Source organism: Molothrus aeneus, chromosome 1 (genome assembly GCF_037042795.1).
Source record: "Molothrus aeneus isolate 106 chromosome 1, BPBGC_Maene_1.0, whole genome shotgun sequence".
In the NCBI taxonomy this organism is placed as follows: Eukaryota; Metazoa; Chordata; class Aves; order Passeriformes; family Icteridae; genus Molothrus; species Molothrus aeneus.
Genome location: NC_089646.1, coordinates 117000257 through 117018968, shown reverse-complemented (window position 1 = coordinate 117018968; position 18712 = coordinate 117000257). Strand labels below are relative to the sequence as shown.

Here is an 18712-nt window from a genome sequence, read left to right as displayed (position 1 = left end):
GCCTGGATGTTTTCCTCTTGACTTCCTTCCTCAGGCAGAAGTGATTCAAGGTCAAGCTCTTACCTTTGTGAGGAAAGTTGCAACCAGCAGAGAACTGCAGCCATCCTGGGAGCATGCTCTGGTACTTCCACCTCTTCCCTCCTACTAGTGTGATGGAACACTTGTACTACAATTGTTTCTCCCAGATCAAACTCTAGACTCAAATACCCTTAATAATTATCAGTTTTATTCCAAGACCCCTTTGCAGCCATTTCTGCACAATCTCTATCATTGGTTTAACCTGTACCTGTGACCATGTTCACAGGGGTTCTTGGATGAGGGAAGAGACGAGAATGTTGACTCCATGTTCAGAAGGTTTGATTTATTATTTTATGATATATACATATTACATTATAACTATACTAAAAAGAAAAGAAAGGAAAAGGTTTTCTCAGAAGCTAGCTAAGCTAAGAATAGAAAAGAAAAGAATGGTAACAAAGGCAGCTCTCTCGGACTCTGTCCGAGATAGCTCGGTCCTTGATTGGCCATTAATTATAAACATCTAAGATGAGCTAATCACAGGTGGACCTGTTGCATTCCACAGCAGCAGATCAGCATTGTTTACATTCTGTCTCTGAGGCCTCTTAGCTTCTCAGAAGGAAAAATCCTAAAGAAAGGATTTTTAGTGAAAAGATGTCTGCGACATGTACCTTCTCATTAAACCCTTTTCAGTCCCTAACAGAGACTCCATCTTCATGGTCCTTTCCCTAAGATTTCCATGTATCCCACCACTACTGACTTCTATTTAACCCTTTCCCCACTACACACACAAATAAAAATATTTGCTGTCAGCACATTCTTCTATCAACCTCCATTTCAACTATCCCCATTTCCTCAGTCTTATTTACAAGTGTTTAAGTTGAGTGACATCCATTTGTGAAATCTAAAGCATCTCCCCTTTGCATGTCCTTCAACTCTCCTGTAGAAAATGTGATTAATTATAATAGGATTATTACATTATCAGTTAAATATAGATGAGTTTATGCCTGCTGGTGGTTGACTAAGTGTAAGAATTACTGTATTACATTTGTGCATTCTAGTTGAGGATCTGTTTCTCAAAAAATACGAAGTGAAGAAATTTGTGCACACCAATGTTTGCAGAAATAAAAGATTTTAAATATCACATTCAAGATTATCTTTTGACAGCCAAGTGAATATCAATTCCTCTTTCTCTATTAGTATTTTGATGCCAGAATTTAGGAAAAATTAGCTCTCTTATTTAAATAAATCTTATCATATTGAATGACTTAAAGGCACAGCACAGTACACAGCTATTCTGTTCTGGACACACCATTATCTCAGTGCTTCATCAAAACATTAATTGCCAGTCTGTAGTTGGAGGGTGGGTTTTTTTTTTCCCATTGCTCAGGGAAAGCAAATACTCTGCAGCAGGGATGGTCTCACTTGGGGTCTCTAGTGTCTGTGCCTCAGTGGTACCTTAAATTTTGAGAAAAAAATTGTAAAAAACACCAAGTTATTTGACCAGAGCTCTGACATGGGCTTAACCTGTTTCAAGTCTCCTTTCACAGGCTTATCTTGCAAAGTGAGCTGCGTTATCTTCTAGGGTCATGCAGGCAGCACCACCTCAGTTTCAGCTTCTCTTTGCACATCCCTTTGTGAGATTGCCCCTGAGTTCATGAACTCCAAGCTAATTGTTCACTTGTCTGCATTACACAAACTTTTTCCTGCACTGCTAGTAGGTCTTTTTGAGGGATTTGAAGATGGAGAAGTAGGGAACTCTCCAACTTTAAAAAAAAAATAAAAATTAACTTCTCCCCAGTGGAAAAAAAAATCACCCAGATTTTTATACTTGGTAATCATTAGAAGTGTAGATTTAAGGTCAGAAACTCCTTCAATTATGAAAAGACCCCAACAAGCACCAAATATACCCAAAGCCCCTAAGAGAAACTTAGCTACATACTGAACCTTTACAAAAATGTATGGCAAAACTACACATCTGGACAGCATTTCCTCCATTTCCTTTTACCTTAGGCTTCGTTGGTGTATTTGCTCCCTGTAGTTGAAAATACCACAAAATTCATCTGTTTCCAATTTTTTGGAAAGATGTCCCGTTATCCCTCCCAGTTGTTTCAACCAAATACACCAACAGCTTATTGCTCTTTTACATACAATAGTTATGATTAATTGAACTGCAAGGAATGGGAGAAAAACCTCACAAGAAGGCAGAAAGTCATGGTGTTCTTCCACGTGGAATTTCTGTTGCAGACAAAGCAGGCAGGTTCACTGAATGAGATTTAAGTTCCTCAGCTGCCACCTTACTTTCAGATATAAAGACAGACAGGAAGTGAAAAATTCCCTCATGGTGTAATGCTGCAGAAAAGCTGTGTTTAACAAACTTTCTCAGTCCACCTAAAAAGTCTTGAACACCATTAAGACAGGTTTGGCACAGAGGAAACTAAATAAAACATGCAAGAAAGTTAAGTTGCAGTGTTCAAAACACAGCTTTGTGTGGGAAAACATCAGGTTTTTTAATGTAAAGCTCATATTTCATTGTCTTGTCATTTAACAAGTATGAGAATAAAAATGATGCGACTCATCATTATAGCCTCCTCCAACTATTCTTCTCAGAAATAAACTAGTAACTGAGTAGCTTCTTCAGATAACCAACTTTTTACTGGAAAGCAAAGTAAGACTGTAAACTGATCTAAGACCAAGAACAAAATCATAATGTGAAGTAAAAAACGGAAGAGAGCTGAGACAAATGGGGGGGGGGGAAACAAAACAAAAAACCCACCACATGCAGAGCAGTTTAGGAGTTCAACTGGACCATGTGAGCATACTTAATTCTTTGTTCAAAATATTCTTCCAGCTACACTGCAATGAGAATGAAGACCCAACTTTAAAACACTCTCTTGGCTGTTTAATATCTTTTATCTCATACAGCTGTGAGTTCTCTTCAGTATTCCAGCACTTCATCTACTTCCCAAGATAAGCATTTCTGTCTCCATCTTTGAGTTTCAGTTTTCAAAAGAACCATCAATACTCATTAGCAACCCAAAGAGCAGATAATGATTGTTATTTATTAACATTTAAAATAAGCATAAATTTCAGTAACTAAAAAAATTCTCTGTTCTGTATGTGATATTCTTGAAATTAAAGAAGATCAATACAACTGAAAGACCAAGCATTATCATCAAATATAAAGTTGAATGGAATACAGATCAAGTTAATAGCAATTACATTACATTAACTTGAGGAAATTAAATACAGTTTTACACATTTTCTGATGAAGCACCACACTCACAAGACCCAGTGAAGCATCTTATGAGAACTGAGCTGCATATCAGTTAAGCATCTGAAAACAAACAGGCAGCCAAATCAAGTTAAAAAAAATTGTAAGAATTTAGTAGCCATGTTTTCCTGATAACTTTCAGAAGAGAGGTAAATTTATCATTCAATGTATTCCAGTCACACACCACAAACACCTGGATTTTAACCAATTTAACAATTCTTTATTTCTGGAAGAAGAGATCCCAGTCCTCTCACCACCTATTTCACAAAGCTGCTAATCCAAACTGATGAAAATCCCATTAGGATTCTTGGGTAACACTGAACAGCAGCTGCCTATATTAATGCTTGCAAAATAAAATTTCAGCTTTTTTTTTTAAACAGTAGATCTACAATTACAGTAGATAATGAATGATCCACGACCTTTAATCTCACCTCTTTGCTGAAATGTAATAGCTTAGCTCAAACTAAAGCTAAACCTCCATTTAGCTTGCTCAAATGCTTCGTTTGGAAATTTTTATTCCTGGACTAAGCATGAAGGGAGGATTTCTTTTGTTAACACCTGAGATTCTTTCAGATGTTTGCAGAACAGGAAAGAAAGGATGTGTAAATTCAGAGCTCAAGATGAAAGTGTAACGCTTCACATAAGAGTGCACAAATCAAGAGAGCTTGTGCATATGGAAGTCCATAAGCTCAACTTAAATACAGTCATTATCTAGATTATCTTGTTTCATTTTACATGAACGTCCACTTCATTCTCAAGACGCACATAAACTTGTGCAGGCAGATGAAAAGTTATGGTATCCCAGAGAGGATGAAATTCAAAGTAACAGTAAACAAAAATTAAGTTTCTCAAGAGTTACAAACTTATTTAAAAGGCAAAGGATGTTAATTAAGATGACAAGTGCAAATGCACACAGGATATGCAAACAGTTTATAAACTCTCACTGTTAACACTTTGGTCATCACCAGCACTAAAATTCAGAACAATGTGGATCCTTGTTTTAATTACTGTGTCCTTAAATTCCAATGAAATATTGTTCCTGTTTCCACCTTCTGAATGAAAATGCTGCAGAGTTAACTTTAAAAGATGGCATACACCACATAGGAGACTGAATGAATCCAGTTATAAAAGCAGTATTTCTCTATTTGCACTGGGGCAAACAAGGCAGACTGAGACAAGCTTAACTCAGTCAGAAGAATTCCTCTCTCCAGAGAAAGAAATAAGTGAAGTCAGGAACTTTTTTGTAGATTGTGAAAACAGCACCCAAAGCCAGGCTTACCTTATGGGCATCCAAAGGAAACAGCTGGCAGACATACCCAGTGGAGTTTTCACAGAAAGGGTAGGAAAGTGGAAAAGAATGCTTACTTAGATGGGAACAAGAAATTCACTGGCTCTTGAGCTTTGAACTAAGAACAGACTTCTGGAGGAAGATCAGAGAAGACCCACCCATCTGCACTCTGCCTGCAGTGTGGCAGAACAAGTTTATTGTGAAATACGTAGTTAAATTGATTGGAGAAGACATCCAAGTGGTCATTGACTCCTGTTTGTTGCATTTTCACTTGCAGGAAATACAAGGTCAGAAAAGAACAGATAACACAAACATTAGGCATCTCCTAATATTAATAAGCAGCAAATTTTATTATTAATATTTTGCTTAGAGAATCCTGGACATTGACAGTACCATTAATAAGAATGCTTTGTAATTATTATCAGAAGAGAAATCATGTTGAAAGCCTGGACTAGATACCAATTTAAATTTGTGAACGGAAAAGTTTGTCTTCATCATATTAAAATGCACTTTATTAAAATATGTAAAGTAGAACAGACAGTATATAACAGATGCTTTGAGGAAAGCCTGCCAGATGTACACCAGTATTTGTATATGAGACTAAACTAATTTACTTAGAATTCCTATGACCCATAGAGAAATTCTTTCCTCTCCCATGCTGAACTACACTAAATGTGTCTGGTGGAAAATAGAACAACAAAGGATGGGAACAGGTTGCTCCTGAGGACACTTTCAAACATATAAAATAAGATCCAATGGTCAACTCTCATGTTAGAGTACTTTCATCTATGTCACCACGGTAATGATACAAATAAAACAAAAAAATCTCACAAAATTGAAAACAGGTTTGCTACACCTAGATAGAAAAGAGCCACTCTCTTAATCTCTCTTAATTTATCAGTAAATTATATGGATCTTCACCCAACAAAAGGATAAAAAAGACATTGAAAAACTTTGTGTATTTCCTTAACTAAATAGAAGGAAAAAATAGTAGAAATGGCTTTGGAAAGCCACTCCTAAATGATGGTTTGCATTTGAATGCCTAGAATTATTCATTTAAAAAACAGTGCTGGAGAAAGTTCAAAGACTCCCTTCACTGGATTTTCACTGCACTAGAATCAGGCGAAGTATGTAAAAATCCTTCTGGTGAAAGTCACCGGTAATTTTGAAAAATTAAGGTAACTGTGACTTCCAGAATTCAAAACACTGTTGTGCTTCAACTTAGGTTCAGCTAGGGAAAGTGCACTGATTTCATTAGGAATTTTCTAGAATGGCCCTGCTTGCACAGGGAGGTTGGACCAGATGACCCCACTGTGGTCCCATTCAACGTGACCCATTCTGTGAATACATTTCAAGTGTGCAAATCCTCCTATGGAATAGAAAGCAACTTCTAAATAGAACTTGGACTAAACAATGAAAAATATTTAGGCTGCTTCCTCCTAAATATTACATTGTTTGCACTTGACCTCAACATTATTTTTTGTTTGGTGCCATAGATTCGTCTAGAATAAGAATAATTTTGGCAAGAGCTTTTGCATCTAAATTTTGCAGACAGTGGACATTGAAACTCCTGGAGTAGCCAAAAAGAAAAAAAAAAAACAGAGAAAGAGAATATGGAGAAGCTAGTAATTCATAAATTAAGCACAGAATGACAAAATACCTGAAGAAGTGAAATTTGTCTAGTTGTGAATGTTGACTTTTTCTCAATCCAAGCCGCTCAAAATAAAGTAGTGCTCAGGTCTTCCTTAAGCAAGCAATGCACACTTTCAACTGACAGAAATTATTCCTGTCAATTATCAATTGCTGATGTTACAAAGTCAAAGATACCCAAAGGTGAGCAAAACACTTACAATCTTAGTTTGCCCCACTTGTGTTGGTAGGACAAGCTTTTCCACAGCAACTTTCTATGATAATTCTTAGGCCTCCTCAGACTGGAAGAAGTAATCAAAATGGAGAACACTCAGCATTTCCTCTGTCCTCCTCGTATCACTAAATGTGTGACAACATCATATCTCACTTGTACACTACCAAAATCTTACACTGGAAACAGAATTGGTTGGTTTACCCCTGGGGAGCCTTTGCCACTTTTAAATATTCTGCTGCATCTCTGGCTCACCAACCCCAGGTGTGTAGTTGTAGTGCAGCTAAGTCTATTCAACAGTGGGTACCAGGTTCTGAAAGAACAAATCTCTTCCTCACCCTCCCACCATCTCTCTTCTAAACATCTAGCATCACAGACAGCTGGCCAACCATTAAAGCAGCAGAAAATGGCTTGAACTGGCTCAGTTTGGATCACAGGAAAACAAAAGCTGGCACAAAGGAGGAGGCATCAGGAACAGAAAAGGGGCTCCACTGATTCCTCCACTAGCAAGTTAGAAAGCAGCCATTGTAACACCTTCACCATATTGAAAAATCAGACCAAAAAAAGGCATTTCTACATTTATTTGAGATAATAAGCACCATTCCTTTTCTTTCCGGAGGAAAAGAACTTGTGCATAAGGAAGCTGAAGATTAGAAGCTTCACATGTCCATTAACTAATACAGCACTCCACAGCTGATTTTACAATGTTATATACTATTTTTACAGTACTTTATATGCACATAAAATTCCTTTCAATTTCAGCTGCACATACTAAACTCTCAGCAGTCAGCAAATCGGTCGCAACATGACTAACACCATCAGCAATCAAACTCTTCTATTTGTAGATTTGCTAACAATCCTGGAACAGTGTAAGAACTGTCACAGCTCTCTAAATGTGATCACCTCCTTCTCTCACAATCCGTCTCATCTTCCCAGCTTTCAAAGCCTGCAACAAAGTGATGAACCCACTTGATGCTGAACCTGATTCAATATAAGAGCAGTGCTCATGCTATTAGAATAAAAAAGGCATGGGGTAAGGCAGAAAATATTAACAAAGCCTGCAAAAATATGAATACTGCAGTGAAAGCAAACTAGGGTTGCACATGCAATCAGTTCCTGAATGCTTGACTCCAACATTAGCTTTCTGGTAACTGGGAACTTCTGGGAATTTTCATAAGATAGTTTTGTAACAAAGCAGCAGAAACATGCTGATACCTTGGAGGATCACAGACGAACTACATCCTTTGGACTCACTACACTGACCTTTGCCACTTCAGCTGATCAATGACAGCTGGAATAAATCAGTCTACAGAGGGAAACAAATAGCTATAAAACCTGTTAGCAAGGAACAGATACACATGGAAGCAGTAATTTTTGGGCTGAAGCCAAATTTCATAGGGATTGGGCTTGAAGCCTTTGTCTCCTAGTCTCCTCTTAAAATATGCACTTTGCTTATCCCTCCCTTATCCCACTTGCTATTTATGACTCATCTATCATTTAAGTGACATTGCTTCTTTACTCCAAAATACAGGAGTGGCCTCCCTTTTGAGCTTCCAGATAACTGGCAGTAAAAATTAAGATTCGTATCTGCTACCTTGCAGTCTCTAACATTTAAAATAATGAGCAAGAAGTGTGCACTGAACTTCTTGCATTTGCATGATTGTATGAGTGCAAAGGGCTTAAGAAGAGAGAAAGCAAAAGTCAGCAAAATAATCTGTATTAAAGACAAACCTTTGCTATTTAAGCTCCAGAACTTTGACTGCCAAAATCTGTAAATGAAGGACTTGAAACACAATATAAACATCTGTGCTGGACAGTAAGACATGAAGCATGTTCAAATAATATGTGCTACTGCTATTTTAAGCTGTAAGATATCTGACTTCAACATCGCTGGTCTAAAAAGGGAAAGCTATCCCTGGAGTTTGGTACAGGTTGTTCAGTAATTTGTACAGTCAATACACCCTCTTAACAGTTTTTCAATATTCTCTTCCAGCAGACAGAATGCGTTGCTATATGAATTGAAACAGAAGATATAACCTTTACAGGTTAAAAATTAGTATAGAATTGGCCCATTTAATATGTATTCTAGAACTTCTTGTCACATGTTTCTAACAAAAATCATCTTAACATGGTTATCAACATGTCAACTCCACGGACCAAAGTATTCTTCTCAAAATATTTCCAAACAGGGGGAAAAACACCTCGATGTTGGCACAATGAAACAAAAAAAATTTGAGAAACAGTATATGCTTGCTAAACAAGAATTATGTTTATTTAGCTAGTGAATCACCTAGAGGAGTAAATTTTCACTTTCATGATAGCAATCTGTCAGGCTTGCAAACACCCAGAAATAGGAATTAAAGATTATTTTAAATGTAGTTATAAAGGTCATAAAAAGTCTGATTTAGACTGAGGTACATTTACTCAAAACTGAGATTCATTGAGTGGTAGCAAACAAACAGTTCCTCAGACAAATGCACTTTTTTTCAGTATACATGTTACAGAAAAAAAAATAAAGAAATGTGCATTAACTGGTGGTGTCCACCAAGCTGCATATTAATATTCTCTTACACCAAACAGTTTGAAACAAGGGAAATGTCATTCTATTATAATTTCATGTTACGATTCATTTGGCTAAACTGCAGCTTAAAGTTGCTTTGCCATATTAAAAGATTACTACAATAATTTTCACATGAACATTTAGACTTGAGTTTTACTCCAGGACTAAATATGGCATGATTTGCTTTTAATCTGTTGAATAGCTAAAAACTGACAATTAAAAAAACTACAACAAAGAAAAAATTAAGTTGAAGCAATGTGAATCTCACATCATTGAACCACTTCTAATGGTTAAATGTTAGTATTTAACAAATTCAAAGAGTTAATGAATCCTTGCATTCGTTCGGTCTCCTGTGCCTTAGCTAGGATGCATAAATACAAAAGACAGCAGATACTGGTAAAAGCTTCAGGACAGAAAGTGCTTGACGAAGGTACAGTTCTCAAGTGTGTTTGGTGAGAGAGTATAAGGGCAGATGCACTGATGAGAACCATTACAAGAAGAGTCAATTTCGTGTTAAAGTGTTCAAAGATGTCACCTTAAGCAGAAAAAAGCTTTAATAACGTCTTCTTAGACATATTAGGCATTTCCAGAGTCTACATCATTAGTGTTGTATTCTAGCAGGACATCTCCATATAGTTATTGTTTGTTTCTATTTCTCTCCTGAAAAAAACAAAAACAAAAAAGGACAATCATGTTAATACACAGATCAACATTATCTGCTTTCATTTCATTACAGCATTTTCATTGCTTCCAATTTAGCTAAATCAGGCAACATACTTTCAAGGAAAATGCTTCAATTATTTCCAGGAATATTAAATTATACAGTTTAAGTCAACTTCTTAAAGAGAAACACAGAAGTATACATCAAACTAAAAGGCAAACATGTTCCAAAAAACTGCTATCAATAAAGGACTTATGTCAGTTTTAATTCACTTACAGTGAAATATATTGCACAAAGTGAACTGAGCAAGGAGACCAAGGGACCTACACACAAAGCAAGATGTACCCTAAATCTTCTGCTTAGCTTGTCAAAAAATGCTCTACTCTCTATCCATTATATCCCTGAAAAATATGGTATTCCCAGGTATCTCTATCAAAGCCCCATATAATAAAAAGTGCTTAAGATCAAAAGGTAAAGTAACTAGTTGGCCCAACACCTCATCCTCCATACAAATGTTCAAGTGGCAAGGAAAAAATATATTTTTTAAGAAGGTCATGCGTACCTTTTTTAGAATTTACTTTCAGTAACAAAATGAGAAGTCAGTGAAATAGGAATGGCGACAAAGAAACCTCACTTCAATGTGAGCCTGAGCCACAGTGAGGATCACATTAACCAGACAGCCCTCACAGCACTATGAGATGCCACATCTGGCATTTAGGGCTAAAATAACTAATGGCACTGTAACTATCAGGGACTAACAAATCCGCATTCTGTAGTACAGGTTTAACAGAATAAATGACACTGCACTTTATCATCATCCTCCATTTTCTCTACTTAGTTCAAGATAAACATACACTTTGGCATTATGACTACCTCCAGGAAAAAAAGAACTGATCAACAAATGATATATTGTTGCCTGCATAATACATCTTCTAGCCTGCAAAAGGACGCTGGTCAGTGTAAAAAACTAAAACCTTATCTTTCAATAGCATTTTCCATAATACCTTTTTTTATATGTACAACTGAGCACATTAAAGAAATATACAAATACCTGCATGGAAGAGAGGTAGGTTCCCATCCCCATTAAAAGATAATAAAAAGTATAAAGTACCTCTCCATATTTTTATTATTATTGCATACTATAAATGGAACAATAACAGCAGGGAAACAAAATAACCCAGGAGGCATTTGAACAGCTATTTCAAAACCACATTGAAATTTTATTATGCTATAAACTATTTAAGAAAATTGAAAATGAGCATATGACCCCACATAGATTCTTCCAAAAAGACAGTCTACTGAAAGAAGAAGGTATGTAACATTTATACTGGCTATTAATGGTGATCTAGTCCTTTCCAAGACAGATCTCCAAGTTGCTTCAAGGTGAAACCAAAACAATAAAGCCCAGTCTTGGTCTCAATGAGCAGCTCATGGTCCCAGCAGCTGTGTGTCTAAGCCTAGACATTAACCAGAGGAGAATATATTTAAAGTGAAAGCAATACTTGCACTACTCTGCTAGAAAATTATTTTTCCTAGTTCAAAAATACATAACTAATATTTTCATAGTGAGATACTGCTTTTTAAGATTGATAGTATCAGCCATTAATACAAGCTGATATCTTAACAATGCACTCTTGGCTGAAAACAGATGATGACTGGCCTCATGCCTCACTATGCATGTAAGGCATGTAAAAATAGCCTGCTCAGGCACATCTCAGATTATTCCTCTAATATTAGCAGACTTCAACTGCAACAACTACACAAAGTGTTGAAAAACACTCTTGCAGTAATAAGTAGGGCCCTATGAAACTGCAGTGTTAAAATATGTAACAATTTTAAACACAGCCTGTATACAACTAAAATCATCAGTTCCTGTCCATTTGCAAGTATTACACACATAAGCACTGACTCAGGCTGTCTAGAAAGACTCTCTTTCATTTCAAAATGCTGTACTATAAACTGACCAACACTATGCTTTGTGAAGCTCTCAACTCAAAACACATTTAAGTTCATAAAAATTCAAAGTAGAAAAGGAATGATACCCTGAATACCCTCTTCCACCTGATGAAATAAAGGAGATGTTGCAAATTTTACATCTGCTTTGAATTCTAGAGAGGAAAAAAAAGGCTTCAAAACATCAGCACATCTTTCCTATAGTCTCAAAATTACATTTTACTACATTTATATTTAAATACTTCAAGCAGACATACAAGCATGATTTATCAATGCAAGTGCACAGCACATTCTTCAAACACTGGTATTGGTGACATTTGGCACTCTGTACTGCAAAACAGAGAGAAAGAAGACCTGATTTACTCAAACCACAGGCAGTGCTATTCCACTCAAAACCAAACCCCTCCCCAGCTACAACATACCACACTCCTGGACCACTGTCTTTTCCTATCTCAAAAAGTAGTTTTCCTGGGGGTTTTGGGCGTTTTGGTTTTTGAGTTTGTTGGGGTTTTGGGGTTTTTTTGTGGTTATAGACAAACTAACAGAAGAGTTTACCTCCAGAAGGTTTCCAGTACCAGAGTAGAAGTTTCCAGCATAACCGCTTCCTTTTGCCCAATTAATTTCATTTCTTATATTCAGATAAGCAAAACTTTTATCACATCTCTTGCAATGCTCTTGGATGAAAACTTTCTCCTGTATATTAAAGTTCCCTGCTAAAGGTCAACTCACCATGGTCAGACTACCCAGCTGCAGGGGGAGTTTATGAACAGGACATGGAAATTAACTACCATTCAAATCAGGATTATATGGGAACATACTGGTTGGTTAAAGGTACTTTCAGCTGCAGACCATATGGCCAGCACATTTCACACATGCAAATAACTTTCTGCACAAGCCAAGTAAAGGTTAATCTAAAAACTGCTTCAGCCTTAGAAATGTGCATCAATCTAGTACAAACAAAGCTATGAAATTAGCCTGGTCTGAACTGCTAAGCTGACTTACTTCCAAATTTTAGTTGTCTGAATTCAGAGCATTAATTGAATGATCCCATGCTGAGAAGTAGCTGCAATGTAATTCATCCTCAGATATAATGAAATCTGTGTGCTAACAAAATTTCAAAATTCAACGCAACAAAAACATTTCCTGATCTGATTTGAAAGAAGGTACTGAGATGCACACAACCCTGACTTTGGGATTTCTTTGCTACAAAGAAGGTAAATGAAAAAGCCTCATTTTAAATAGTCTACATGTAAATGCAAATGTAGCCTAACAAGAAAAAGAAGCTACTACAGTCTTTGGCTGTATTTTTTTCCCAACATCCCACAAAATGAAGCTCAAGGTGAGGAAAGGCAGAACTGAAAGAATGACTTTGGCTGATTTTTACAGTACTTGCAAGTGCAAGCATTTCAAGGTGTCCATTTGGAAGCTATCCAGGGTTGCAAATTTACACAGGCCAATTGCAGAGTTCCCACACACCGTCCAGCACTATCAGCTCTAATTGCAAAAAAAAAAAGAAAAAAAAAAAACCCCTAACCAAACAAACTAGAATTTTGCCAAACCTCTGCCTCTTACTGCAATGTTGAAAGTGTTCATGCCTGGAGCTGTCTACTCTGCCCCTCTCCCATGAGGGAGCGTTCTAACAACAGCTTCAGAAGCTGCTTTACTGCAAACTGTGATTTAATCTTCAACTTAGAAGCCCTGCTCATCTGCAATGTAAGCCAACATGTCAGACTGCATTCTGAGAAGTGAGGCACAGGAACTCATCTGCTCTGCCAACTGTGCTGCGTGGGCACAAACACCTGGCAGAGGCAGAGCAGGCAGCTGTAGAGGTGGTGAAAAGAAGCCACAGCAAAGCTCATGAAATCTCATTTACTAATGGCATCAGCCATAATCTGCTATTTATTTCGTTCCAGTGTACCATTAAAGCCAGGACAGCATAAGCATTGACCTTAAAGCTTGAGAACCACAATGAAAAACAGATTACTAGAAAAGTGAAAAATTCCAGAAATTGTTTACTCTGTTTATATCACTGGCTGATAATATAAACTAGATTACTGAAACTTTAAATTTGTGTAAAATATTTGTTTACTTAACTTCTCACTCTTGAACTCCCAACTAAGAGGGCACATCTCCTCAACACAGAAACAACCTAAGAAACAGATATATATATATATATATTAATACATTTCTCTGAGAAGCACCTCTGGGAAGAAGGGAGGGAAGGAATAGATGAAAAGGGTCTCTAGAAGTCTTAAATTAACCTAGAAATTTTTCCTGTGTAGATGCCATTCCCTCCCTAAACACTAATTTTTTTCTATTCCTTGACCCAACATGAAAACCACAAGGCACAAATTAAAAATCAAAGTTAACATACAAAGTTGAATAAGCTTTTACAACTTCAGAGTAGCTTCTTCTCCCAGTAAGCTTTGAGAATTAATATTCATCTGAGACCCTGCTGCTGCAGATCAGTTGAACTATAGATAGTATATAAAGGTTCTCAAGTACATAAATATTAAGAAACTCTGCAAAAGCCAGAAAACCTAGACCTCTAATTTATTTATTCTTCCTACTAGTTTTGATGGCATTTTACTTAGTCACTGAAACATACTTGTAAGCATGTTTTCCTATTATAGGAAAAAATTATTGTAAAAAGGTAAATAAATTTAAATTTGATCAAACTCACGCACTGTTAGTAGAACATGAACAGACCATATGATTTTATTATGGTAATGATAAAGGCAGTTAAGAAGAAGAAGTTAATCCCCATCTGAAATTCCACACAGTACAAAAGGCAGAGGTGGAGAAAGAAACCAACTACTTAAAGACACTGTATGATAACACACAACAATGAAAGGCTCTGCAGAAACCAAGCTTGAACTCTATGAGCCAGAAAAGCCCTTCCAGTCTTGTCTTCCCAGGCAGATACTTCCAGTGACAGATTAGCTAATTCTAAATACAAGTAGCAGGTGCTTTGCTTCAGCATTGTACATCATTATACACTGAAATACCAGACTTTAATTATCTACAAGACAGCCATTTCAGCAAGATGATTGAAAAAAAAAAAAAAAAACCAACCAAGCCTCCAGATCCTCACTATTATTTATTAACAATGCGCAGAGTATAACATTGGCTTTTGAAGACTGACAAGAGATAGCTTCTTAGCAAATCTATAGAAATTGCATTTAGTGATGACCTCTGTCCCAGCAAAAGAAGCAGAAAGATGACTGACACCTGGGTTAGTTGTTCTCAGATGCCCAAGGGCAACAGGAACACATTACTTAATTGCTCTGCAAAGGAATTTATGGTAGCCTTGGAAGGGAAATAACATTCACTGCAGGGCTTACAAAATACACTGAGGAAGAATTTCTCAGGCAGTTTTTCTTTAAGCCTCACCACTCATACTCTTTGAACAGATGTAACTCAAACTCCAATCTACCATAAGGAAAAATGAACTTACTTTATCTTGGTTTCCTATTTATATGAAAATGCAGTGAACATGGAAGTTTACATTTACTTTTTACAACTGACTATAATCTGTATGGTATGGAACAAAACAATAATTACTCATCAATATTAACTACACTGCCAAACCTATCATCTGCTAAGTTTTGTAATGTTTCATTTCAGGTAGATGAATATGAAGTTTTAAGCAAATTGGTTCTGATATAAAACAAATAATCCCAGTTCAACTGAATCTACAGGAACAGCTTCAATAGACATGCAAGATCTGTATGTTTTAAAGTCCCATTTTTTCCAGCAAACCACTTCCAGGAATCTCCACTGAATTACTGCTAGCTAGCCCATCTGCAGTATGAATCAATGAAGCAAGGCTGTGAAGAGTCAGATGGGTTGGGACTTTCTTGCAATACACAGGCATATTTCTTCCCTGCAAACTGCAGGAAAAGCAGCACTGTTCTAGGCAATTTGTTGTTAATAGAGCACTGAAATCTGAGGAGATGTAGCAGGAAGCAGAAGGCTGCCTCATGAATTTTTACAGCTATATGTATATACTTAAGGTTCTGCTTCTGCTCTGGAACAAGAGATTTAGAATTTCTCCTTTGCTTTAAAAATCACAACTTAAAAGACATAGCACTGAGAAAAGGTACAACTGTCACAGATCCAGCTCAATTCAAGTTTGAAGTCTTGTCTTAGCTAGCTGCCTTAATATTTAAGCAGATAAAGTATTAGACTCCAAAAAGTGACTGGTCTCAGGCTCTGAGGTAAACCATTTGGTTGATATTCCTAGCTTTTCCAATAGGGGTCCCTATTTTACAGGAGAAATTGGTCTTTCCACTCCCAGAGTAAGAGAATCCACTCTGTAAAAAGGACCTTGTAGGCTTGATTTTCAGGTAGTGATTTGAAACAAACACATGACAAGATCTGTACAAGTGTTGCTATGAACTAAGACTGCCTGTGAGTTTAATTCCTTTCCACCTCTTTTATTCAACAGTCCAATATTGCACTTTCCCTCTTGCATCATCACTAGAGAAACACAGGCAACATCACTGCTCAAACTCTTACATGGTCACTCTGTAAGAAACCATAAACATCTCTCATAAACATCTCCCATACTCTTAAAGAATTCTAAACTATACCTTGGAACAGAAACAATGATTCTACCAAATGCACAGAAAACAGGCACACTTGAAATCCCTGTGTCTGTAACATAAGAACAGGAGGGTCATTTTTAGGTTTTTCCAAAAGACTAATGATGCAAAAGCAAATAAATACACAGCAAATAAGCACATCATCATGGAAAGGAAATTCTGGAGCAGCATGCTCAAAATTATTTTAGCACCAAATAATCTTCTCCCATGACCAGGGGTACATATTCATCTCACAGCTAGCAAGAGAGGGGAAAAAAGTGTTCCCTGTTTCTACTTTCCCACTTCCAATTATGAAGATGACACTCTTGACAAATATGAAGGTCAAGGAAATTGAAAAATAATGTCCCTTGAAACTTCATCAAAAGCATACAGGAAATGAACATATTTCTCAGAAGATATTAATTACATAACCCTCTTTTGGATAGTTTCATGTTTATTACATAAACCTCTTCTAAATATAAATACACAAACTTTTAGAAGTTGTTTACTACAAATATCTTTAAATTGCATTAAAAATTTTTGTCAATCACCTGTTTTCCTTAACTGAAAATCTGTCAATGGATCTATATCTGTTCGTGACATTATATTATAGTAATTGATGTCTGGAAGTTAAGAGGAGGAAGAAGCAGCTACAGTTCACTCTTAATTGATGATTTCTCCCTTGAAGATATTTTTAAGAAATATCAAACCAATCACAATGTCAGCAATGTCCTAGAAAGGAAAGGAGTTACATTGCTTAACACTGCAGCCTGATAATGACATAATTACCAGAGAAACAAAAGTTACATTGATATCAGAATGAAGGGGGAAAAAAAAAACATCACTCCTTTTGAGAGTCAAGAAGTTCTAGCTATGTCAGCATTCCCATTACAAGGTAAGTAATACAACAGAAGAAAGCTAAAATTTTAAATGCCTATTTATCTGCCATTTAAGGGCTTCCTGAAAAGTAAAAAACATTCCAAATGCAAATTAGATAAACACAAATATATATGAAGTTATTCTATCTTACCTCATGTATAAAAATCAATTATTTTTGTGGACTAGCACACTAAGAAAACCATCTAAAGCACTCTACAATTACATGAAACCATGACCTTTTTTCCCCACTATATGCTACAAAAGTAGAATTCTCCATCAAAAAGCACCAAAAGAAGTCCTAGGACAACTGGTAATAAGCCACCATCTGAAGGGCAAGGAAGTAATAATCTGCCAACAACTGCATTTTTAATCAGAGCCACATTTTATTTTCACCCATATACTTACTGAAGATCAGATGCAAAGCTACTACTACAGATGTTTTTCTTTATTTTCAATACCTTTGATTTTCTAAAATGTAATTATGTCAACTTAAAAGGCATATTTTCAGATTTCTGTTTCATTCATTTAGGTATTACAGCTTTCCGTTGAAAGACAATCAAACATCTTTTTAAATAATATGCATACGAGTGCACATTTATGCCACAAAGCAGCAGTTAACTAAGGACAAATGGAATTCCAGATTATTTCAATGTATGTCTGACAGAACTCATGAAAAGCATCACTCATTTCTCTGATCCTTTGGTAACAGATCACAGCACTTGTATGTTTAAAACAAGAGTCTGGAACCTGAGCTGGAAGAGAAAGGGAATGATTACTGCACAAGCCCTGCTATACAAGCCCTGCCTCACCCACACCAGGGTTACATCAAACACTACAGTTCTAATATTTATGCTTAAAGAGACTATTCTTTGTCATTTTCAAGTTACCTTTATCAAATGGCAAAGTTGCTATGTTTCGTGTTTATCAGAGACTATTCATTGTACTTTCAGAAGTATACTGCCATATTTTAATAAAACATACTGCTAGGCTATATTGGAAATGAATTATTGATCCCCCTGAGTTGTTAAGATTAAACTTTTACAACCAATTATTTTAAGATGAATTAGCTGTAATGATGAACAGGTATAAAGCAAATTAAATCCCTAAATTATTTGCTGCTTACAATATTTAGATTGCTGGCTGTATGAAAGTTTGTAACCACCTATGCAACAACAAAATATTAACTGAATTTCAAGGAACACGGAGGGGACTACTGCAGCCTGATGCATTTAATATTTTATTAACAACTATAAGCATATTTTTTATTACCAAAACACTGGAAACAAAGTGATTGCCACAGCTGCCAAAGAAAATAAACAGGAACTTAATTTACACAGTTCTACAGGCCGTAGAAAGTGCACATATTTAAATACAGCTCCATGAAAGCTTAGCTGGCACTAGGTAATAAAGAGCTATTCAATTAACCACAAACCAGAGCTTACAATACTAATTGGTGCATTTACAGACTTAAATCATAAGAGTTAACAATTGCATGTTTACAATTTAAAGACAGATTACTTGTACACTGTGTGATAAAAGAAAAACCACAGATTTAAAATCAACATTCAATCACAAGAGAATGCTAAAGTTAAACTCTCAGTAGATGTCATTAGTTTGATTTGAACTTCCTGT

At 36.2% G+C, this 18712-nt stretch overlaps 1 protein-coding gene across 1 annotated transcript in view; it reads right to left on the bottom strand.

The window, feature by feature from the left end:
- Positions 1-3060: 3060 nt before the first annotated feature.
- YTHDF3 (YTH N6-methyladenosine RNA binding protein F3) overlaps positions 3061-18712 on the bottom strand; it is a 28805-nt gene continuing 13153 nt past the window's right edge. Inside the window, exon 5 of the mRNA XM_066563474.1 lies at positions 3061-9661. Within this exon, the coding sequence (XP_066419571.1) occupies positions 9638-9661 (24 nt within the window). The 3' untranslated portion in view covers positions 3061-9637. The remainder of the gene's footprint in view (positions 9662-18712) is intronic.